The sequence below is a fragment of the Felis catus genome, chromosome D4 (assembly GCF_018350175.1).
Source record: "Felis catus isolate Fca126 chromosome D4, F.catus_Fca126_mat1.0, whole genome shotgun sequence".
NCBI classification, from domain to species: Eukaryota; Metazoa; Chordata; class Mammalia; order Carnivora; family Felidae; genus Felis; species Felis catus.
The window spans coordinates 2,091,293-2,116,361 of NC_058380.1; the positions used below are offsets into that span (position 1 = coordinate 2,091,293).

Here is a 25,069-nt window from a genome sequence, read left to right on the forward strand (position 1 = left end):
ATATCTTGCACACGCAGAGCAACCAATAGCGAATGCCCTGAAAAGATGAATCCAGGCGTACAAGTCGTACTTATCAGAAGTACACAGAGACTACAATAGTGGTATATCCATTGCTTTCTGGGACAGCACAAGGGATCCAGCAAAGCCAACATCGAGGTGAAAATAGGGGGGGAAGGATGGTGTGTGATCTGAATCACCCTCTCGGTACTGATAACACCACTGTGCTCCCAGTGGCATAGGTTGGTCTGTATAGATGGCTTTGAGGCTCCACTTCAGCACAATTTGCAAGAGAAAAATCTACATTTGGCTGTTTTCATATGAACAGATTGTAAAGGGCAGGAGCACTTTACCAATTGTTCTATTTATATATTTTTAGGAGCCTTACAACCTAGAAACACCTTACGGATACCTCTATAGATTGTGTGTGGGGTTGGAAAACATCTTTTAATGTCCATGCACTTTGCACGAATTCACACAATACACGGCCCTGAAGCATGATCTTTGGAATGAACCACGACAAAGGACATTCCAAAGGACAGACTATGGGAGGAGGGTGGAGACTGGCCTTCAGAGACTGCGGTGAAGTAGGGAAAATGAACCCTCACACAGCCCAGCTTAATCGCAAGATATTTTGCTAAAATGAGCACCGAGAGAGAGCCCAGGCTGGCACGCAGGCATCCCAGACGGACGGGCCCTCAGACTGCGTGAGTCACGTCCAGGGCCTCCCAGGAGACCTGTGGGGACTCGTGCCAGCTCATCTGGAGGAAGGGTCCCGTCAAGTAGGTCGTGGGGACCACAAGTGGGGACTTTCCGAGCCCTCTGATTCCCGGCCCAGAGTCTCCAGAGCAAATGCTTGTAGGGGTTCCGGGGATGGCTCAGCACTGTCTGTCCTAACAACTGGCCACGGACACCATCTTTCTCTGCCGGAGCCCCCTAAGACACCCGTGCCCAGTGATGGCTGATGACCGATGGAGGCATGGGTGCGGGCAGGCCTCCCCAAGATCAGCGTTTGGGGAGCATGGGGGCACCCTGGCCAGGATTCCCCAAGCCAGCCTGCTCTCCCCCTTCCCGCCCAGCGCACAGTGACCTGTAGGACACCCCGCAGCTCGGAATGAAGCACAAACGTGCAGCCAGGACAGGGGGGCAACAGGGAGCCCGACTGCCCGGGTGCCATCAGAAGACATGACACCGTCATCAGTGGGGACAGGTGTGCACCTGGATGCGAGGGATTTCCCCACGACTCCATGGCTACTTTGAGGGGTTTCTTCTTACGGGAGCAGGAGGAGGACTCTGGAGCCAACGCTGTGTGGCAGCCGCCCTGGCGCCCGTGACTGCCCTCATCCCCTGGCCTCCCTGAGCCCACGGTCCTCAGAAAATGGTGAAGCCTGGCTCCCTCCAGGCTCCCTGTGGAGGCCCAGTGAGCTGACCCGGAGGTGCCGCCTGGGACAGCGCACGCACACCTCGGCTGGTGGCCCCCGAGTCCCACCTCATGCTTTCCCCGAGTCCATCCTCACGGGGATGAAGAGGACCCACCCCCCCATCCCTCACATTTCAATGGTCCCACTGGGACTCGAAGATGCTCCTCATACCAGGAGGCCAGAGCCCATGAGCCTGTCCCCTGAGGCCAGGCCTTCTGCCCTCCCTCAGGCCCACACAGGGAGCCTTGGAGGAGCCAAGGAGGATGTAGCCCCCCCAAGCCCCCCTCCCCGCCCCAGCTCAGCCCCATGGCTGGACGCTGCAGGGAGGCAGAGGGCAGCTCCCGGAGAAGACAGGGCTGACTGCAGACTGCACTCTGGAAGATGGTTGTGGTGCAGAGGGCGCCCATCCCTGGATGTTCAGGGACGCACATGGTGACCGCAAGCCCCTGGAGGCCCCTCCCAGACCCCTTCCCTCCGGCCAGGGCATCTCCACGCAGCGGCCCAGACGCATTTCCCAGCAAAACCATCTTTATTCCCACGTACACGCAGCGCCCCTGGGGGCTGCTGCCACCCCGCCCGCAGGCGTGCCCTCCCCCTCTCCCCCCAGCCAGGATCAGCACTGAAGGGTGGGCCCAGGGCTCCCTACGGGCTGCAGTGCTGCTTCTTCCTCCTCCCTGGGACAAAGGAGCCACACCTTCTCTTTGGAGGCAGAGAGGGCCGAAGCAGCCCCACGGCCAGGGCCCGCACCGAGCCCCTGAGGCTGGCCCCTGGGAGGGGCGTCTTCCCGGCAGCGGCCAGACCCGCACGCAGAGCCCGCTTTCTGGACTTGGCAGCTGGGGGAGCGGCTGGGCTGCGGCCTATTCTCTGAGCAGCGGGGGCCTGGGGAGCTCCCCGCGGCCCGCGCCCTCCAGGGCTGGGGAGGCCCGGGGCCGGAGCAGGACTCTGGGAGAGCCCCCAGGGCAGCAGGCTGTGCCGAGAGGCCAGGAGGAAGGCCAGGCTGGGCAGCTCCTCCTCGTCCTCACTGGACCCATCTGCTGGCCCGCCAGGCTCCCTAGCAGGGGGGGCCTCTCTGAACACGGGGGCATCCCTGGGGCCCGGCCGAGGAGGGGTGCGCCCTGGCCGCTGGGGAGGAGAGGAGAGCCCACCAGCCCGGAGGGCAGGCAGCTCCTGTTGTCCCGGAGACGCGGCAAAGGCTCTGGGTCTGCACGGGTGCGCGTGTGCCCGGCTGTGCCTCCGGAGGTCCTGGCACTCGCTCTCTGCTGGGCAGGCCTCACGGCTGACCCCTGGCCGGGCCCTGGCCTCACCCTCAGGCCCGGAGCCCAGTGTCGCTGCACAGTGACTCGGGGTTGTGGGCACACCGTCCTCCACCGCCAAGGCCACCAGTCTCTTCTCTACCAGCTGGGAGGAGGGAGGTGACGGTGACTGGCCAGCACGGGAGTGTGAGAGGGGAGGTGGGACGGTGGCATGGGGGGCGGGGGGGGGTGGGAGGAGGGGACGGGTGGCCCTTGAGGCCCTGGCTCTCCTGATATCCCCCTGAGTCCCTCCCTCCCTTCCCAGGCTCCCCATCCTGTAGACGGCATTCTCTGCTCAGTACCTGCCCTGGAGCTCCTGGAGCTCGCCTCCCCAGTGCCATGCCTCCTAGGCAGGGGAGCGGGGGACCGAGTCACGTGAGTCACGTGTGCCTTTGTACTGAGTGCCCCCCCTTCCCTGGCTCACCTGGGTCCCCTCCCTCCCCTGGCTCAGCTCCTCTCCTGTGTCTCTTTTGCCCTGCTCACCGCTGCAAGGGAGAGTCCTTCCTCCTGCTCCAATTTCTCAGCGAGGGCCAAAAGATCCAGCTGTGGTTCTGAAGAAAGCAGTTCTGCCAGGAATCGCGGGTGAATGACTGCCTCCACCTGGGACAGAAGGAACAGGCTGTGGGCAGGTTGGCAGGGGGCACCTGTGAGCCAAGCAGGACCCGCCGGGAAAGTGGTAACGTGAAGCCCCACCCCGCCTTCTGCACAAGGCAGGATGTTTGAACCATCATGGTCACTGGCTGCACGCGCACGCACACAGGCACACACGCACACACACACATGCACACACAGGCACACATGCAGAGAACACAATTTCACACGTGCATACACAGAGAGACAAAGCCTATACATACATACGTACATATATACATACACACATACAAAAGCCACACAAATGCGTATGCACACACACCCCCAACACATATGTGCCCACACAGAGACACAGAAGCATTCAAATGGTAGACACCAACATATCCTCACAAACATATGCATACACACACAGACATGCACGTACGCATACACACAGGCCACACACAGACACCCACACAGGCTCACCCACACCTGCACAGGTGCACACACACACAAGTACACACACGTTCATGTACACAAGTATCCACAGAGGCACACTACATATAGGCACAAACACGTGCATGGACACACACACACACACAAGTACACACAGGTGCACCCTGCACGCAGGCACACTTACATGCACGTAAGCACATTCACACAAGTCCACAGACATACAAACCCTTGCATGTATGTTCATGCACCCAAGTACACACATGCAAACACACACAGGCACACACACATGCATGTAAGCACGTTCACTCAAGTACACACACATACAAACACTTGCATGTATGTACACGCACACAAGTACACGCACATGCACACAAATACATGGACGCACGAACACACAAGTATACACATATGCATACACACAAGTACCCACAAGCACACTACATGCAGGCACACACATGCACATAAGCACATTCACACAAGTACACACACAAACAAACCCTTGCATGTACATACATGCACACAAGTACACACACACACACTACACGCAGGCACACACACGTGCACGTAAGCACATTCACACAAGTACACGCACATGCACACACACACATGTATGCACATGCACACAAGAGCACACACACATGCACCCTACACGCAGGCACACACACATGCACGTAAGCACGTTCACACAAGTACACGCACAAACACTTGCATGTATATACATACACTCAAGTACACGCCCATGCACACACATAAATGGACGCATATGCACACAAGTATACACACATGCATGCACACAAGTACCCACACGCACATGCACATAAGCACATTCACTCAAATACACACACATACAAACCCTTGCTTGTACGTACATACACACAAGTACACACATGCTCGTAAGCACATGCATCCAATTACACACACGTGCACACACACGTGCCTGCACACACACAGCTCAGGAACGAGGAACAGAGATTGATCCCAAAGGCCTAGGCACAGCCCCACTCCGGGTGTCCGAGTGGCAATGCCTGGAATCTTCCAGACGCCAGGCTGTGGGCCAGCCCACCTTGGTGATGAAGTCTTCCTGGGAACACAGCTTGTCAATGTAGCTGAGAAGACCCGGGTCCAGGTAGATGGCGTCCTCGTCCTGCCGTGGCTCCTCTCCGTCCTGTCCCCATTCACCTGCTAGCGCCCCCGGGGCTGAGCAGGCAGGCCCCAGCAGCCCCTCCATGATGTCCACGTACTCTCTCACAGCCTCAGCGGGGATCTCCTTGGGTGCCTTGGGCTGCGGGGGTCTGTGTGGCTGCCGGCAGGGTGGCTGGGCCCTGGAGCCGGCCTTCCTGGGAACGCAGGCTGAGGCAGAGCGGGAAGGAGGGAGGAGGTGAGAGGGGCTCCAGCTGGCTTGTGGAGAGGGCAGGGTTTGGGGGACACTGATGTCTGTGGGGGCTGGGTCAGGGCCACCTGAAGCCACAGGCACCCTGGGACTGGGGAGCTGAGGGGAGGAGCATCTAACAGCGTCTCCTGTGAGCAACAGAGGACCCACCGATTCTCCGAGGGTCTCCCCCCGCAGCCCGCTTTCCAGGCAGAGTTTTGTCGGGTCCCTTGACAGGGAGGTGGGAGAGTAGTCACCAACTTGGCCAGGTCAATATCTCACGGTGACAAAGGGCAGCTACGACCCCAGGCTCTCTGCGGCTGGTTTGGTTGAAAGACCAAGGCCCACGTGAAGGAGGAGACAGGACGTGGGGACAGCGGCCTTCCCTAGGCCCCACTGCCTTCGGCCGCCAGCTCCCTTGGGAATGTGGGTGCTGTACCTGGCTGCCGGCCCCCCTCCAGGGCCGGGGACCCCTGTGTTCCAGGCTTGGGTGGGGCTGGAGCAGATGCGCCCTGGGCCACCTTCACCCACTGCAGCTTCTGAATCTGTATCTCCTCCTCTGCCTCAAACTCCATGAACCTGGGGGTGAGGAGACCCAGGCCACACTGAGGAGGGGCCCGGCCGTGGAGCCCAGCAAAGGCGGAGGCCGTGGGGGACCGGAAGAGGTAGTGCCCGGCAGCGGCAGCCATGGTTTGGCCCCCCAGGAGGCAGCAGGCTGGCCGATCCGGCCCGGCCCGGCCACAGAAGGGGTCCCACCTCCCCGGGGTTGCAAGTCAGCCCCCATCCTGAGACCTACACATGGAGGCAGGAGTGGGTGTCGATCAGGTTGGGGTTGAAGCCTGGGCAGGTAGGTGAGGAGGACCCTGTGCTCAGCCCGGCCTCACGGGTCCCACAGGCCTGGGGCTGGGACCCTGACTCACTTTCCTGCCATCTCGTAGTAGATGACCCGGTCAAAGTTGCTTCTGCACTGCCACTCCTGCACGGCCTGCCACACTCCCTCCTCCAGCGTCATGGTGGGCTTCAGGCGGGCCAGGGACCGAAGCACCGGGCTGCAAGCCCTCGGGGTCAGGCGGCGGCTGTGGCCTGGTGGCCCCCACCCTGCCCCACCCCCGCCCTGTGCAGCACGTGTCCCCCGCCCAGCATGACTCAGTGCTGGCAGGTGACAGGCGGTGTCTGGTCGTGCAAACCAGCCCCCTCCAGGCGACCACTGTCACTGCCTCACACTGGGCAGCCCCGGGCCCTGGGGTCCAGGCTGACCACCCACCCGCACCTGGATCAGGGAGCTCTTTGCCCCCGGACCCTGCGTTCCATAATGACGATACTGAGCGTGCCGTGCCAGGCAGTGATCCGGTCCCCCGGTCCCCTGCGGGAAGTGCCGTCACCCCGTGTCCAGGGGGGGACCCCAGAGGACCCGCGCCGCACTGCCTTCCCAGAGGGGCACTGGCTCACACCCTCCTCTCCTCACCCTGAGGCCCCCGCCATGGGCACACCCCAGGGTCCTGGCTGAGGGCAGTGGGGGGCAGAAGGCGCTCACATGAGAAAGCAGGAGAGGGCTTTGGCGTCGGGGCTCTGCGGGAGGTGCCTGCGGGCCAGGACCTTGAAGCACTGCCAGCGCCGGAAGTTCTCGTACACGCTCTTGGGGCTACACGAGTCCGCGGGCGAGGCCTTGGCGGGGCCGCTGGCCAGGCTGCCCTCCCTGGCAGCTGCGGGGGGCTGCGGCCCTGCGGTCCCCGGGGGCACCATGGGGGCCAGGCGGACAGCCGGGGGCGGAGCCTGAGGTCGAAGGCCTGGGCTGGAGCCTCCCTTGCCGGCCCCGGTGCCCCCGATGGCTGGGGCAGACACGCCGCTCTCCGCTGCCGACGTTGCCAGGAACAGGGGTGTGGGACATGCAGCACCCCCACAGAGGGCCCCGGGAGGACTCCAGTGAGCGGGGGCCTGGGTGAGGACGACGGTCTGAGTCTGGGGGGCATCTGCGGGCCCCCACTCTGACCTGACCTGGACGATGACGTTACAGGCCCGGGTCCCACCTGGGCCATGGACGGCATCCCCTGCCACCAGCGGTGTCCTGCAGAAAGTGGGCAGCACCACGGGGCTGCCAGGCGTGAATGGCAGGGTCATGTGGGGCGGCGAGTGCTGCCCCCGGGGTGACCAGTGCGAGGCGCCAGCAGCAGGTGGAGGAAACGGCTGTGCCGTCAAAGAAGACACGGAGGCCTCTGGGTCCATGGCCACATGCGGTCCCAGCACTGGAGATGCTGTGGACAGAAGGGAAGGGCCGGATCGAGTCGGAGAATCGCAGCCAGGACGCAGGATCCTGGGCCCCTTTGCTCACTAGGGAGCGGAGTGGGGAATCGCGACACGGGAGGGACGCTTACAGGAACAGGTGCGGTTTGCAAGTGTCCTGGAGTGATTTCCATGCTCTGGCCTCCAGACGACAATTACTGTCCCCGCCCTTCTCAACAAGATAGCCTGCCTGCCTGGAAGAGGCAGCCTTGGCCAGCACTGACTCTGGGAACCTCCCCAGGACCCCAGACACCACCCTCCATCCTCACGGGCTGTCCTCCTGGACGAGGGGCTGGGTGGACATCTGCCCTGTGGGAAATGCCCTCGGCCGGCTCCCAGGCGGCTTGGGTTCTGCTCCCAGGTACGTCCGAGTCACCTGAAGGGCCTTTGTGAACGGGCAGCGTCTAAACCATTTGGGCCCCTCTCCTGCTCAGACCCCCAATGCCTGACGCTCAGTAAAACTCCCTCCCTTTCTTCCTGTCCTAACATAAGAAAACAAACGCTTGTAATATCTTTCTCCCTATAAGCGCGGCCTCCGAGCCCCCACGTAACCCCGTCTTAGGAACCCCCACAGCCCACACGCAGCACGGGCCAGGTGCTGCCACCGCTCAGCAGCTCGGATCCTGGGAGAGTGTGAGGCAGGCGTCATGTTCCCTGGTTCCTGTCACTCGCAGCCCACGGTGGCTACAGAAGATTAGCAAAGGGCAATGCAGAGGGGGCAGCGGGGCTGTTGGGGTGGGGGGACTCTGGAGCTGGGTCACGTGGGACTGGTCGTCGGAATGCAGGCTTCTGTGGTCTTCCCCTTCCAGCTCCAATAGTGAAGGTGAGGACACACGAGGGGCCCAGCACCTTCATCTCAAAGGTGGCTCCCAGGGCTGAGGGTTGGCCAGGAAACACTGGACAAGATGAAGCAGGTGGAAGGACCGCACGTCCTCAAGAGGAAGAGGGACCCAGAACAGCTGAGGAACCCAAGGCCTACCTTGGTTGAGGCCACCTGATGCCCTGTCCCTGCTGAATCTACGAAAAGGGTCACCTGGGCTGGGGAGAAGTCAGCTCTGGGCTGGAAGGAGTGGAAGTCCTGGGCCGTGGGTGTTAGAGGAACTTCCAGCCCCGCTCCCGGGGAGGACCTTGGCCATAAGACTGTCCCACTGAACCACGTCCTGGCTCAGACCATCTCCCCCCACCTCCCTATCAGGCACTATGGAGACCCAGAATCTGCAGTCAAGTCCCTTGGAGGGTATGGTGGGGGAGGTCCAGGTGTCTGAGGAATACCACACCCGGCTGTCCTTTCCCTGGGACCCTGCCTGTGCCACCACCATGACACGGTGCCACCTGTGCTACAAACTGTCAAAGTGGTGTGTGACTCCAGAGACACGCAGTGTGCCTGCCTCCATCCGTTCTCCACACCCAGGGCATTTCCCCTAGTGGTCTCGACCCGCCCTCCTCCCCAGGGTCCTTGCAGGTTTCCACGGGCTCCCAGGCTCCCAAATGAGCTGTCCTTGGCCCCCGCCCTCTTTCTCGACTCAACCCCGACCCCCACCCCCATGTGCCCCTGTCCAAGTGTCACATTTGAATCCCACGGATTTGAGGGATGGCAGGGACGCGGACACACCTGCCCAACCCACAGGCTTACCTCCTTCTGAAGCCATCCCCGCAGGCTTAGGCAGGGACCACTGTATCCTGCAGCCACCACAATGAGAAACGTCGAATCCAGGTCCCAGACGGCGACCTGCTCCAGCAGATGCTCAAGAGCCAATTAAGGAGGGAAAAGTTTGAATGTAAACAGGGACAGAATGTAGGGCTCCTGACATTCTGCAGCGGGGGAGGGGCCGAGGGCCAGGGCCCTGGGTGGGGGTGGGGAGACCTTCCCTGAGGGCTCTGGCAGGTAGGCAAGGACCACAAGTCCCTCTCAAATGACACAGGGGCAACACAATTGCTGTGTGCCTTTTGAGGCAATTGATACAAGTTGTTCAGATTCCGAGCACCGAGGTTTACTTGGTGGTCCTTTGTTTCCGTTTTCCATCCATCGGCCGAGTTTGTGTCCCTCAAGCCACTCTGCTTCCCACCTGGCTCTTGACTCACTTCAACCGAGGCCGGACTTTCGGAACAAGATTCAGAACATGTATTCTGATGAACACATGGGTCCTGAAGGCCACATGGAACTGAGGTTCCAAATTAGCATGGTCTCAGCAGATCCTGCGTGCTTGCTTGCACACGGGTCCTTCTGTCCTCGCCGCCCTCCGCTGCTGGAAGCTGCTCAGACTCAAGCAGGACGAGCCGGACGAGCCTTACTAATGCTCTCCTCTGCTGGAAAGCCCCAGCCTGTCAGACAAAGGTCGTGCAGCCTACACATGCAGGACCAGAAATCACTACTTTTTGTTTCCCAGCATCCTGTGCTGTCATTCAACATTGACTGTTAACATTTTTCCTTCTTTTAGTGGAATATCTCAAAGAATCAATAGCTTTGTGTGGTTCAATGTCAAAGGACATAAAGGAATATGCAGTGATGACTCTTCCTCCCACCTCTTACTCCTGGGCACCAAGCCCCTTTCTCGCAGGAAACCAGTGTTATCTGTGACGTCCAAATCTTCAGAGAGACGGATTGTGCAACTAAAAGTACATGTGAGCTATTTTCATTTTCAAAAAATGCTTGTATTTTTTTCTGTGGCTAAAAGTTGACACATATTCCAAAATAGGTGTGAGTGTGCCCAGTGATTGACTTTATGCTGATACTGTGGCTCCTGTCCTTATTTCTGGAGACTGGTTTCTGGGAACATGTAGTTCTACAGTCCTTTACATTTCAAGGACCCTGTAGAATAGGGTGGCTGGATTTAGCATATGAAATAATGGATGCTCAATTGAGTTAGAATTTCAGATAATAGGGATCAGCTTTTAGAATAATTGTGTCCCGTGCAATATTTTGGATATAACTTTTACTGGAAATTTGTTCCCAGTTGATTTGAATTTTGCATTTAGCTGGGGTTCTGTACTTTATATGGCATCTCCACCCAAACAGTGTAATATATTCAGCCAATATTAGTCACCCTGTGAGAAAGAGAACTTGGATTAGGAGACTCAAGGGTGCTACTTTGAAAAAAAAAAGAGTGCTATCTTGGCTCACCCACAAAATCATTTGCCTGCGCACGCACGTGCACACGAACACACACACACACGGTGTCTATAGGCTCTTTGGGTGATATGGAATTTGGAGGCGCCAAATATACAGAATTGAGTATCTGGAATTAATGGGACTAAGGACAGAAGTAAGGGATAGGAAACCTTCCCCTCCCTAACATCCTACAGTCCTGGTTTTCCTAGGTGTTAAAATCAATCCCCATGAAATGGATGTGCACCTGCCATCTATCCACTGACGTCCAACCCCCATTCACACAACCAGCTTCCTCTAAATTCTCATTGGCCAATGCTAGCCTGGAAGCCCTGCTCACGGGCTTGTGTATTTCCTGTCTGCATGAGAGACCCTTGTTCTTTGGAATCCATGTCATCAGTGCATGTGGCCCCATCTGCACGAGAATCAAAGGAGCACCTCTTTAAAGTCTGGCTTGATTCTTCTTTTCATATTGCACATCAACATCAGTTTACTGGGAAGGTTCAAAATGATATGAAAGAGCATTGGGGTTTTGTGTTGTCAGAAGAGAGGACTGGTAGGAAATTGGCCAAGGGTGACGAGGGTTAAGAACCTCAGTGGTTGCCACCAATCTCTTGGGAGACCTGCTTCACCCCTGCTATCATAGCAGTACAGCTCCTACGATGGCAGGGTGTTGGGGAAGGAAAGGGAGGTTGAGAAGGATGGCTCCACACTGACCATACACTGAAAAAGACTCCTGGTTAACGCACTGAAACAATTCCTTGCCCCCTTGAGGAAAAGTTGACTCCAAAGGCCACCACTGTGTGGAAACTGAACAGTGGACACCCTGATGCGGAAAGGCACTGGACTTTGAGTTCAGGACCTGGAGTTCCTCCCCTCCCCCTGCTCCGTGCTATAGTCGTGTAAGAGAGTCATTTCCCAATTCCTCTCCAATCTCCACACGGTTTCTAAGTTTTCTCCCAACTCCCACCCTGACAGGGCCCAGGGATTATTTCTATGAGCACTTCTGGAGTGTAGGGCCAGCCACCCAAAGCAGGTGAGCTCCACGGTGCAGCCCTTCAGGACATTCCCCAGGCCTCTCCCACTCTGCAGTGTGGAAGGGACTCTCCACAGGGACCCATCTTTGTGTTCTCTGGCAGCTGCTCTGAGCAGGCTTCCTGCATATGACCTGGGGAGATGAGCTGAGAGCCACTCAAGCAAATCATAGTGAACTTTATTGCAAACATCCCTGCTGGGCATTGAAAAATAAACAACTTGGAGACATTTCTCAAGACCTGAGCTCTTATCCGGGGAAGGCTGAAATGGGTTTCAAGCAACAGCTTTGTTTTAGAGAGTTTTGAGGCAAAATGTACTCAGGCACTCGTGAAAGCAGGCTCCTTCTTGTTTGCTGCCTTTGTCCAGTCAGTCAACCAATTATTGCTAAGATTCTCATGGCTCAGACGTAGGACTTGAGTGACCCTTCTCAGGGCCACTGATAAAAGATGACACTGCAGAAAACTTCTCTGGTCCCAATTCTGCGATCATTTTCAAACACTTTGAAATCTAGAGTCCAGAAGCAGATGGCATCAAATTAGCCCAAATGTAACTTGGGAAGACTGGTCCTAGAAGGGAGTAAGAGCATTCCTTTAGACCCTGATCTCTGGCCGTTCCTGCATTAACTTCTGAGACAAACCCATCTCTGGACACGGATCACAGGCCTCAGAAGAGGGATGGCCTTCCACAGGAGCAAGGACATTAGCAGAGTGGGGGATATCATGCTTGTGTCTCTTGGAGTCTGCAGCCCGTGGACTTGGAGGTGTGCAGTGCGAGGTTTCATCGTTCTGCTGTGGCTGAGAAATAGCACGAAAGTGGCAACTGGCCACGAAGAGGTTGTGGAGGTTGAAGCTTCTCTCAAGAATATTACAAAATCTGGTCAAGAAGTTGAGTCCTTTTTAAAAAAAATCAGTTGAAATTCTTCGCTGTTTTGAAAAGGAGGGTGGGGAGGGCACATCGTTCCCAGCCCACCTGTGTGACTGCCTCTGTCCAGCAGGATCAAAGGCAGAGCACAAGCCTCTAAGGAGGCGTCCGTGCATCACACGTACTGAGCAGCCCGTGTATCAGCAGCTACACTAAGGAACCTAACCCGGCACAGGCAGTGCGTTCGGGAAACTCTGGGAGAGGAGGCGGGGAGGGAGGGGGCCCTTGGAGTGTTCCCCAGGTCTGCATTCTCCGCCTGATCTGTTCCTTCATGGAACCTTCGGGCTCGGGCGTCCAAGGGGCACAGCACTTGTGGAAAGGCGGGGACGAGCAGAGGGACGGGCGGTCCCGGCCGAGGGCGGCCGTGGCCCCACCGGAGGCCGTGGGGCTGCAGGTGCACCTGGCCCCTAACTCGGTGGGAAGGCCGCGTCAGAGGGCGCGGAGCGCACGTGTGCGGTGTTACAATCGCCAGTGCGGGCTTCACAGGCGCCGGCTCCAAGGCTGGACGGCCATAAAGAGTCCGTCCCGTCCGAGCTAGAGCCGCCCGAGTGGCTTCCCAGCGCGAGAGGGTCCCCTGGAGCCCTACCCCGCAGGGACCTCCAGGCGCGTCCCTGCGTGTCCTTTGCCCGCCCGCGCACCCCAGGGGGGCGGGGCTGCAGCACTCCTGGGCCCGCCCCCCAGTGCCCGCCGCGTCCGTTGAGGCGGTGCGCCGGGGAGCGCGCGCGCGTACGTGGGGGCGGGGCTCAACGGCCCTCCCGGCTGGAGGCGGCGCCCTGCCCGGCGGCCTCGTGCCACCGTGACGTCAAGTCGAGGCCAGGGTCGCGCGCTGTTAGTTGCTCAGGCGTAGCCGCGGTCGCCGAGTTAAGGCCTTAGCTTGTGCGCGCGCGTGTCACGTAGCAACCGGCCGCGTGGACGCTCGGCGACCGCCGCCGCGACGGTGAGCTGACGCGCGAGTGTTTCGGGCGGTGTGCGGGTGTGGACCGTGCGGGGCTGAGACCGGTTCTTGGGAGTCGGCGTCGGCAGCGGGGTCCCGGGCGGCGTTGGCTCTGGGGTCTGCGCCGCGGCGTCTCGACCCGGCGGTTCTGAAGCGGGTTCTTGGGCGTGTCGGCGTCGGCAGCGGGTTCCCAGGCGGCGGCGGGTCTGGGGTCTTCGCCTCGGCGTCTCGAACCAGTGGTTCTGAGGAGGGTTCTTGGTAGTCGGCGTCGGCAGCGGGGTCCCGGATGGCCGGTGAGTCTGGGGTCTGCACCCCGGCGTCCCGACCCGGCGGTCTGAAGCGGGTTCTTGGGCGTGTCGGCGTCGGCAACTTGGTCCCGGGCGGCGGGGGCGGGTCTGGGGTCTGCGTCCCGGCGGTCGTGCTTCCGGGGCCTGGAGGGGGCGGTGGGCGGGGGGCGAGGGGCCGTCGCGGTTCCCCTCCGAGGGCGCGGGGCCGCCAGGCCAGCGGAGCACAGGTGGGGCCGCAGGAGCTTGTCCGCTGGGAGCGTGGCACGTGTGTTCGCACGTGTGGGGTAGTGCGGTCTCGGGGCGTTGGTGATGAAGGGGCCAAGTCCGTGTGTGAGCGCGGGCGGAGAGTCGTGTGTGGACGGGGAGTGCCTAGCTCCTCGGGGAGTTGGCGGTTAGCTGTCGGGACTTTGGGGAACGTGGCACGTGCGATTGCTGCCCCCTCTGACTCGGGGGCTGGTGCGAGTCGCGGCCGATTTGGGAGGATTAGGCGCGTGTGCATAGGGGCAGCGCTTGGACCGGCGCCTGCGTGTGTTGGTTTCGGTGTGTGGCGTGCTGTGTGTTATGCGGCCAGCGTCGGAGGACCACGTGGTTCATGGTTCCGTTTCTTTTCCTGATGGTCGGCAGCTGTGTATCTATCCCTCGCCGGCTACGGGAATTATCCAAGTTGTTCGCGAGGCGTGAAGGTTTTAGGAGCATTCCAAGGGCATTTCTTTGGATAGTGGAGTTGTGTGTGTGTGTGTTGGTGTGTGGAGGGCAAGTCCGTGACTCGTTCCTGGCGTCGGGGGTGGGGGGGTGCTTGATGTGGCCTTGTGTGAAGTGTTGGGGTGTGCCGGAAGTGACTTGTGCCGACTCGGGGTGGTGAGTGGTGTGCATCTGTTCCTAGTTCTGCGTTTAGTGTCAGCAGGCGGGTCGCTTGAAGGAGTCAAGCTGCGAATGCTAGGTAAACGCCACAAGGGAAGCCTTTCCCTCCTTTGTCCGGGAGCATTTTCTTGAGCATTTAGGAGCACACCACCGGTCTGTGTGCATGGATGGATGGATGGATGGATGGATGGATGGATGGATGGATGGATGGATGGGTGAAGCAAGCATATTCGGGCATCGTTGGGTGTGTGTGTGTGTGGGGGTGACTCTGTGAATTGTGAGTGGAGCTTCCGGAGCTGTCGGCCCTTGTGTGTGTGCACCGAGCCTGGTCATTCTGAACCGTTGCGTCACTCCTAATCAGGTCGGCCCACTGGTTAGGGCCAAAGCATCCCTGTAAACATTGGTGATGTGCAGATAGGTTGGGGGTGTCTGTTAGGTGGGTGGAGACTCCTTCAGCACCTGCGGTCCTGGCATCTGGGTCCCAAGTGGGATGGCCTGGTGGGCATCGATGGCTGTCGGTGCAGAACCTTCACCAGCGTGTTGTTGGTGTGATGGGGATTCCTGGACGGGAGGTCGGAAGGTCTGCTCTCCCGGGCAACCCCCGCAAGCCAGCCGGGCAGCTACGGGCACTGCTGTCTCTTCTGGGGCATGGCTGGGAGGCAAGGACACCCTCCACGTGGGTTCCAGGTGGTGACGGTCTGTAGAAATCTGTATCTGCGAGAGCAGCTGCCCCAGGTGGTGGGGCATTTTGTTGATCATGCTGGTCAGCCATGTCACTAGTTCTCAACCAGCTCATCTCAGTGGAAGCCTGAGTCCTCTGTGCTCGGCAGGACCTCTGGGGGCGGGGTCAGTGAACTGACAAGGCTGGAGTTGGGAGGCTTTGTCCCTGCAGAAGGGCTGGGGGCTGAGACCCGGAGAGACTGGGATGTTGTGCTCTGGGTAGGTATGGCTGTGATGTTCCAGAACCCTACAGGGTATGCTCTCTTTTCTTTTCAAAGGTTCAGGACGCTCCTAGTCCTGGGAAGCTTATCTCAGCTTCATGTTTCTCTGATGGGATGACCTGATGCTCTTTTTCTCCGTCCACATGGACCTGCAGACCCTCCAGAGGGTTCAGTCAATATGGCCACCAGCTGACCACATACACAGCTGCCTCCTGCCTCCCGCCTCCCCTCTCCCTTGGACCCACCCAGGCCTTTCTGGGCCTTCCTTATGGGGAGTCTCCCACTGGCCTTTTCTCCCTCATGGTGCATCTCCCTCCAGCAAAAGGTGCCGACGTCACCTTCTTGAATGCCCCAAGACCACCTCTCTTAGCATTAGCGGATTCCTAGGGCTCTCACTGCCTCCTTTGTAACCTATCCCCAATAAAGGGACAGTACGGTATGTTAATTGCATTGTGTTTTGTTGGCAAAATGGACCTTTGCCCGTTTTTTGTATTTTAAAACATTTTATGTTCTAAAAAGAACATGATGTAACACATGCAAGGTAGACATTTTTGGGTTTCTTTAATTTGTTTTGTTTTTGATAGGGGAAGATGTAGACCCTGAGCTTTAGGGGAGAAGAACAGGAGTGTCTCGATATCCCAAACCAGCACTGAAAACGCCCCACTCACGTGGAATGGATGGAAATGTCTGGAATGGCTGAGGCCGATCACAGCTGGTTGTTCTGGGGCCACTGGTGTTTTGGAGTGTACGTTACGGCACGTACCCTGTGTTCCCGCATCTCTCCCTGGGCAGAAGGGATCCTCTGTTCCGCACGGAGCGGCCCCTTTGGCCAGGCCATTAGGAGCTCCCACCCCTTCTACTTCGCAGCAGTTGGTGGGGATAAAGGAGCCGAACGCTGTCATCCATACTGGGCTTTGGGGGCTCAGGAGCCCTGCAGCAACACAGGAGTGGGTCTGAGGACGCCCAAAAGGTGGCTCCAGAAAGGAGGCTGCTCTGATGTCTGCTGTAGGAGCTGCGCGTCCAAGGGCTTACAGCCTGCCGAGACTGGGAAAAGCAGAACGGGGTCAGTGGGACTAGGAACAGAGCAGGGAGAGGATGGGAAGGAGGACGGGGCTGGAGGCAGGCTTTGCCTCTGCTGGGAGAGGAGGAGGGAGCAAGTCAGGGGATGAATCCCGCCACCCTCATCCCTCCGCCAGACCCTGCTCCTGTGGCTGCTCCTGGTTAGGGACCCTGAGAGAATGTCAGCTTGGAGGTCAGCGGTCTAGCTCCTTCCCGAGGCTCACTCACGCTTTAAACGACAAACGTGTCCACGGTGCACCCTGGTTAGAAATGCAGCGGTTAAGGAAGCTCAAGGCCTCTTCCTTGGGAGCGCCCCAGAAACAAAATTAGAAACAGTAACCGGTTTTTAATAAGTTGTATATTGGTGCTTGTAGCCTCTCCTCCTCCCGTGTGCAGAGATCAGAGTTTTTGGTCAAAGTGCTGACTGGACATTGGCTAATGCTGTGCGTGTGTGTGTGTGTGTGTGTGTCCGTGTCCGTGTCCGTGATGCAGCTCTGTGTTTAGCATCTGTTTTCTCCACTGGAAAGTCAGAGCCAGAAGAGGAGTCTTTACCGTGCTTGGTAAATACTTCTTGTAGCTTGGATTCTTCAGAAAACAGACCTGAACACAGAGTTTAGGGAACAGGATGTTTACTAAGCAGCACCTGTGAGGGAAGAAACAGAAAGCAGGATTGGACCCATTGATGTCTCCCCCAGACTCCAGCACAGCCTGTGCTTCCCCCACTGAACTCTCTTTCAGAGCTGTCTGTCCTCAGTTGGAGGAAACCGGCCAGGCCTCCATCAACCCGTGGGACATATGCCTTCCTGCAAAGGGGATGCCCCGAGGTGAGGCCACCGTGTGTAGCTGGGCAGTCCCTGAAGGAGCCGGGAGTCGACACTGCCTCCCGAAGGCACCCTTGTCAGCGGGGGACACAGGGCCTTCCCTGGAAAGAGGTGCAGGTGATACTTGCCATTGTCACCGAACTCATCCCCATCGCAGTTTCTATATTATAGATTCTGAGCGTGTGAGTGTCTTCAAGGTGGTGGAAACTGTGTAAGTGCACATCGGTGTTGTGAATATCGTGAATGTTTGTACGAGCATGGAGTTTTTGTGTGTGAAGTTGGGGAGTGTGTAGGTTTGCGCTTGTGTCTGGGCGGGGGGGGGGGGTTGGATGGCCCTCACATGTTGTGCTGAGGATTGTGGGGGGTCCCAAGCTGGTAGATGTATTAAGAACCAGTCTTGTATTAAGACCGCCTTCAGCAGGTCATACCCACGCAGCCTCAGCAGGGAGCTCCCTCAGCACCTGAGCAACACCGGGGGGAAGTGAAAAGCACAGGGTGGTTTGATCGAACGCACAGTTTCAGCACACCCCCCTCCCTCCAAGGAAGGAGAGTCACAAGATTTACTTCCAGGTCCCTGTAACAGGCGTGCAGTGGGCCAGGGGAAGGGCAGTTGTCCATCTTGGGTCACAGCCAGCAGACGTAGAGTGCAGGGTAGCAAGCACCCAGTACTGCCAGGTGGTTGGGGTGGAGGTTGCTCGCTTTTCCCGGGCTCAGCTCTGGAGGGTTACTTTCCAAGGTGCCCTAGGAAAAGCAGAGTGGGAGCTTGGGGTGCGAATTCTAAGCTCAGGCCCTTATCGAAATGTCCAGACTGGGTGTGAGCAGGCTGTCCTGCTGTAGTCACGCGGGCAGCACCTCACGAGGGCGGTTTCTCATTGTGAGACTGGAGCTCTGTACGCGTGTGTGCCAGTGACGTGAGGGTGTGTATGCGCTGGGGTTGTGTGAATTCCTGTGAATATTCAGGGTGTTTGCAGGAAGTTTGTGTGGTGTGTTGAGTGGATATAGTACAGGCTGAGTTGTGTGTGAATTCAGTGTTTAGTGAGTCATCTTTTTCTTTAAAAACTTATTTAAATTCTGGCTAGTTAACATGCAGTGCAATATTGGTTTCAGGAGTAGAATTCAGTGATTCATCCCTTATGTCTAACACCCAGGGCTCATCCAAAGTGCCCTCCTTAATACTCATCACCCATTTACCCCACCCCCGTCAACCCTCAGTTTGGTTCTCTGTGTTTAAGAGTCTCTTATGGTTTGCCTCCCTGTGTATTTCCCCCCCTCCCATATGTTCATCTGTTTTGCTTCTTAAATTCCATGTATGAGTGAAATCATAGTGAGTAATCTAATATATACATTTGAGGATTAGGGGTTGCTTATGTATGTGTCTGGGTGCATGTGCACTTGGGACATGAAAGGTCGCGTATGTGTATGTTTCTATTTGTAAGGGGTCCATAGTGTGTTTGAGGAATTTTGAAGGGTTCTTGTGTATTTGAGAGGTTTAAGGGGTTGGCTGTATATATTCAGTACTTTTTTTTTTCTGGAGGCCTCGGGTTGGGATAGCGGTTGGGGGGACTGTTGTATGTGTGTGTGTTTTGTGTTTGGAAGGAGGCTGGGGAGAATCAATGTGAATCAGGACAAAGAAGGTTGTGGAATAACTTGTGGGTATATGGGGGTATGAGATAGTTTGGGGTAGTTTTAAGGATGTGTAGGGATTGTGTATGTGTGATTTGGGGGGGCAAGGAGAGCTGTGTGTATACAGGTGGTGTGGAATGGTGTGTGGGTGGGTGTGGGTGCGTGTGGTTTGGCTGGGTGGTGTGGCTGGTTGTGTGCATTTTGAGACTATGGTGAATATGTGTATGTGCGTTTCAGAAGAGGTAGAGTTATGCATTTTAATGCTTCATGTGTTGGTTTTGTGTGTATTTGCAATATCATTGTTATACCTGTATTCATGCATCCTGTCAGGGTAAGAATTTAGGGAGTGGCGGGATGTGGGAGATCAGGGTTGTTAGTGTATTGGGGTGTTTTGAGTTGTGTGTGCAGAATTGAGGGGTGTAGACATGGTATTTATAGGTTCTCAAGAGGGAGATGGGTGTACGTTTGTATCAGGGTGGTAAGGTCATTGTTTTTGGGGGGAGTGACCATTTAGGAGAAGGTAGGAAACCCTGTCTGTGTCTGTCTGAGGGTATTTATGTTTGAGCTTTGAAGGCATACCTATGTGGATGTTGACAGCTCTAGGGGACTGTATGTGGTATATGTGGGATTAGAGGATTGTGTCTAACATTGAGGAGTATGTGAGTTTGGTTTTAATGTATTCCGTTATTGTTGGAGGGTTTGTGTGCATTGCATTGGGGGTTTTATGAGGTTGAGTGGATTTTTGGGGGATACGGGGATGGTTGGAAGTGCATTTTCCTAATTAAAAATTTTTAAATGTATGTTTATTTTTGAGACAGACAGAAGGAGGCAGAGTGTGAGCGGGAGAGGGACAGACAGAGAGGGAGACACAGAACCCGAGCAGCCTCCAGGCTCTGAGTTGTCAACAAAGAGTCCGACGCAGGGCTTGATCCCATGGACTGCAGGAACATCACCTGAGCCGAAGTCGGATGCTTAACTGACTGAGCCACCCAGGTTCCCTGGGAGTGTATTATTTTATTGAAGACCATGGCTGTAATTTTATTGGGGCTGGGGGTTTATGTATATTTGGGGTATGAGGGTTCTGGGTACACAACCAGGCACCTGATAGGTAGAGGGTTTGTGTGTTTGAGGATGTGTGGAGCTCTGTGGGCCTGTTTGATGGTGGCACAGATCACTGTGACTGGGTGGAGTGTCTGTTGGCCTGGGAGTGGGATATGGGGCTGTATTGGTGGCTGTAAGTCTCCCCCATGTGTACTGACCGTTGTTTGTTCTGACCTCCTGTGGCTTGCCGTCATCCTGTCTCTTCTCTAGGGCAGCCATTCCCCTGGAATTGTCAGCAGTCTTCTCATTTTCACCTGGATTGGTCTGGGAATATCACTTCTGGTGGCTGGATGCAGAATGGGTCTGAGTCCCCCAGGAGTCCTGTCCTCAGTGGGGTGGCTGGTAGGTCAGGACTTGCCCTCCAGGAAGTCAGGCATGACCAGTCCTGTCCAGAATGTGCTGGCAGGACTGACCTATTGGATGGACTCTGCTAGGAGAAAAGTAGACCCAGACCGTTCCTGAGAGAGAAACCTGTTTCCTCCCTTGGGTGGCTCCCAATGGAGCAGGCATGGCATAGAACTTCAGTAGATGGCTGTAAAATTATAAACGGTGACCTTTTTAGAATGCAACATGTTTCCCGTTATCCAAATATTGACAGCCAAAACTCTTGGTGTCCTAAACTGTTGAAGAAAGAGCGGAGCCAAACTGAGTGCCCAGCTGTGTTTATCAGGCTCCATTGAAAATGCAAATTTGCATCATCACTGCATCACTTGAGTTTCTAGTGTGTGCAAGGCCCTGTGTGGAGTACTTGCACATGCATGTATTCCAAATCCGTAAAAACCCCACTAGGTGGAAACATTAATTGTTTCACTTTGGCAGGTGATGAAGTTGATGTTCAGAGGTGGGCAGTCATGATGAAGCACCTTGTATGTGCCAGAATATCAGTCATACTTGTTAACCCCTCCCAACAAACTAAACATAACCCTGATCAATGCAGCCGGATGCCAGGCTCTGAAGACACAAAGTAGATCCCAGCAGCAGAATCTCTGTTTTTATCTAGTAGTTTCAGGTCTTAAGTCTTTTTTATCCATTTGGAGTTGATTTTTGTGATGGAAGTTGAATAAGGGACCAGTTTCACTCTTAAGCATGTTTTCCCATCACCATTTATTGGAGACTACCCTTTTGCCACTTTGTGAGTTCTTGGAATCCTTCTTGAAGATCACACTATAGATGGATGTATTTCTGGGCTCTTGGGTCCGTTTACCTGTATGTCGATATGGCAGTACTGTATTATTTTGATTATTGTAGCTTTGTAATCTATTTTGAAATCAGGAAATGTGATGCCTCAGGCTTTGCTCTTGTTCAAAATTGTTTTGGCTCTTCAGGATCTGTGGTTCCCTATAAATTTTTGGATTGTTTTTCTATTTCTGTAAAGATTCCATTGGAATTTTAATAGGGATTGCGTGAAATCGATAGGGCACTTTAGGCAGTATGGGCATTTAAACAATATTTTTTTGGATTCTATATTGTTTTTTTTTCTGCTCTGATCTTTATTTTTCCTCTTATTCTGCTGGCCTTGGGGTTTCTTTGACGTTCTGCTTCTAGTTCGTTTAGGTGTGCTGTTAGATTTTGTATTTGGGATTTTTCTTGTTTCTTGAGATAGGCCTGAATTGCAGCGTATTTTCCTCTTAGGACTTGAGGCATCACTTTTTATTGCATCCTCTTTCCCTTCTGATTTTCTTGATTCGAGTCCTCTTTACTTAATTAATGTAGTAACGGGTGTGTTGAATTTATCTTTTCAAGAATCACCACTTAGTTTTTAAAACTTTTTCTGCTGTTTTTTCTGTTCTTTACTTGATATAGTTCTGTTTTCATCTGTACTATTTCCTTCCAACTTGAGGATTATGTTTTTCTTTTTTTCCTTAGGTCCTTGAGGTGTAAAGGTAGGTTGTTTATCTGAGGTCCTTTTTATTTTATTTTTTTGATATAGGCATTTATGACTATAAACTTCCATCTTAGTACTTACTGCCTTTGCTGCATCCTGTGAGTTTGGGTGTGCTGTGTTTCTTTGAGTTTGTCTTGATACACTTTTTCAATTCCCTTCTGATTTCCTCTTTGAGCAAATGGTTGTTCAAGAGTGGGCTGTTTAGTTTGTACATTAGTGAATTTGTTCGTTTGTTTGTTTTTGCTGCTAGTGATTTCTAGTTTCATTCCCTTGTGGTCAGAAAAGATCCTTTGAATAATTTTGGTCTTCTTAATTTAAGATCTGTTTGTGGCTTAACGTATTATTTATCCTGGAAAGCGTTGCTTGTGTACTAGAAATGAATCTTTGCTGCTGTTGGATGGAATATGAGTTCTGTGTATGTCTGTAAGGTCCATTTGATCTATACTATTGTTCAAGTCAACTGTTTCTTTACTGATTTTCTGTCTGGATATTCTATGTTATTATAAGTGAGTTTTTGAAGTCCCCTAACATCATTATAGTGCAATATAATACGTCAGCATTTACTTTATATGTTTAGGTGCTTGGATATTGGGTGTACATATGGTTGTTATATCTTGCTGTTAAATGGACTCTTTAATCATTATATACAGACCTTTTATGGTCTACAGAAAGTTTTTGACTTAAAATCGATTTTGTATAAAACACCTGGTTGGTTTTGTTTTGTTTTGTTTGTATAAGAACTCCTAGTTTGTTTTGGTTACTATTTGAATGGGGTATTGTATCCTTTTCCATCCTTTAACTCTGAGTCTATATAGGTTTGAATATAAATGAATATCTTGTAAGTAGTGTATACATGTCATCCTTGAACTGCATGAATTTGAACTACATGGGTCCATTTTTTCTCCACATTCTTGCCAACACCTGTTTCTTGTGTTGTTGATTTTAGCCATTCTGACAGGTGTGAGGTGATATTGTAATTTTCATTTTCATTTCCCTGATGATGAGTGATGATGAGCATCTTTTCACGTTGGCTATTTGGATTTCTTTGGAGAAATGTCTGTTCATGTTTTGGGCCCATTTTTAAAATTTTAAACTTATTTAAATTCAAGTTACCATACTGTGAAGTATTGGTTTCAGGAGTAGAACCCAGTATGATTTATCACTTACATATGACACCCAGTGCTTATCCCAACAAGTACCCTTCTTAATGCCCATCACCCATTTAGTCCATTCCCCCCCAGCTCCCGTCTGTTAACCCCCAGTTCTCTGCTATGGTTTGCCTCCCTCTATTGTTCCTTCCCTTCCCCTATGTTGATCTGTTATGTTTCTGAAATTCCACATAGGAGTGAAATCATGTGATATTTGTCTTTCTCTGCCTGACATTTACTTACCAGATACACTCTAGTTCCATCAGTGTTGTTGCAGGTGTCCAGATTTCATTCTTTTTCATTGCTGACTAATACTCCATTGTGTGTATGTGTATATACACATCTTCCATATCCAGCAGTCAGTGGACATTTGGGCTCTTTCCATAATTTGGCTGTTGTTGATAATGCAGCTATAAACATTGGGGTGCGTGTGCCCCTTTGAATCAGCATTTTTGTATCCTTTGGATAAATACTCAGTAGTGCAATTGCTGGGTTGTAGGGTAGTTCTGTTTTTAATTTTTTGAGGAGCCTCCATACTGTTTTCCAGTTTGCTTTCCCATCAACAGTGCAAAAGTGTTCTCCTCTTTCTGCATCCTCACCAACATCTGTTGTTTCCGGAGTTAATTTTAGCCGTTCTGACAGGTGTGAGGTGGTATCTTGGGTTATCTTGGTTATCTTGGGTGGTATCTTGGGTCTGCTTTTTGGGTGTTGAGTTTTATAAATTCTTTATATGTGTTGGATGCTACTCCTGTATTGGATATGTCATTTGCAAATATCTTCTTTTTTTTCATATTTTAACGTTTATTTTTGAGACAGCACAAGCAGGGGAGGGCAGAGAGAGAGGGAAACACAGAATCCAAAGCAGGATCTAGGCTCTGAGCTGTCAGCACAGAGCCTGACGCGGGGCTTAAACTCATGGACTGCAAGATCATGACCTGACCCAAAGTCGGATGCTTAACTGAGTCATCCAGGTGCCTCAAAACCCACAAAATTTGAATAAAACCATCCCCCAGTGAATTCGGATATAAAGTTTGCTTTAAATACTTCTTTGGGGAAGACAATACTATGCTGCTACTCAATTGAAAGAAACATTTTTACAGTCTTGACGTCTTTTTTTTTTTTTTTTTTTTGGATTTATCACGCCATGAATTCATAGGGAATGGGCTCCAACAGCTCAGGCTCCTTTCCATTGTTCTCACAAAGTGTGCTTCTCTGGGTGGGGCAGGGTGGCGCTTCAGTTGAACCCAAGGACCTTTCTCCTTGGCTTCCTTCTTTTTCTGATCATTTTCCTTCACACACTTCAGGAAGCTGTCTCGGCTCTTTGAGTGCTTAATGTGCTCGGTACCTAAATTAATTCTCTTAGCAAGAATCTTGCCCTTGTTTGTTTACAACAGTGCCAACAGCATGCTGGGTAACATCGTAGACTCTTCCAGTTTTGCCATGGTAGCATTTGTGGGGCATTCCTTTTTGAACAGTGCCCATTCCCTTGATGTCCACAATGTCACCTTTTTTCTGGTTCGCATGTGTGTTGCCAAAGGAACACCTCCATGTTTTCTAAAAGGCCTAGAGAACATATAGCGAGTACCTCTCCTCTTTCCCTTTTTGTTGGTCATTTTGGCGAATTACTGGAAGATGGCAGTTCCGGCCGAAAGGCAAATATCTTCTATTCTAAAGGTTGTCTTTTAGTTTTGTTGGTTTTTTTCCTTCACTGTGCTGAAGATTTTCATTTTGATATAGTTCCAGTAGTTTACTTTTGCTTTTATTTCCCTTTCCTCAAGAGGTATATCTAGAAAGAAGCTGCTATGGCCTATGTCAAAGAAAATACTGCCTATATTCTCTTCTAGGATTTTTAAGGTTTCAGGTCTCACATTTAGGTCTTTAATCCATTTTGAAATCATTTTTATGTATGGTGTAAGAAGATGGTCCAGTTACGTTCTTTTGCATGTTGAGCCCAGTTTTCCC

General features: G+C 53.7%; 1 protein-coding gene and 1 pseudogene across 1 annotated transcript; both read right to left on the reverse strand.

Annotated features, from left to right (window-relative positions):
• Window positions 1-1,928: 1,928 nt before the first annotated feature.
• Window positions 1,929-11,541, reverse strand: LOC101085108 (NUT family member 2G-like). Its single transcript, XM_023249687.2, has 7 exons — window positions 9,019-11,541; window positions 6,640-7,357; window positions 6,026-6,154; window positions 5,545-5,684; window positions 4,800-5,086; window positions 3,194-3,310; window positions 1,929-2,816 (listed from the first exon to the last, which is right to left on the reverse strand). The coding sequence occupies exons 1-7, from the start codon at window positions 9,032-9,034 to the stop codon at window positions 2,061-2,063; spliced, it is 2,163 nt and encodes a 720-aa protein (XP_023105455.2). The 5' UTR covers window positions 9,035-11,541; the 3' UTR covers window positions 1,929-2,060.
• Window positions 11,542-24,244: 12,703 nt separating this feature from the next.
• LOC123381565 lies at window positions 24,245-24,854 on the reverse strand (annotated as a pseudogene).
• Window positions 24,855-25,069: the final 215 nt, after the last annotated feature.

What these genes read in the sequence shown, in the direction of transcription:
- LOC101085108 (XM_023249687.2), bottom strand. An exon ending in GCCCTCTCCTGCTTTCTCAT is followed by an intron (nt 6,155 to 6,639) that starts GTGAGCGCCTTC and finishes GAGGGCTTGCAG; the next exon opens with CCCGGTGCTTCGGTCCCTGG. An exon ending in TACTACGAGATGGCAGGAAA is followed by an intron (nt 5,685 to 6,025) that starts GTGAGTCAGGGT and finishes CCTCACCCCCAG; the next exon opens with GTTCATGGAGTTTGAGGCAG.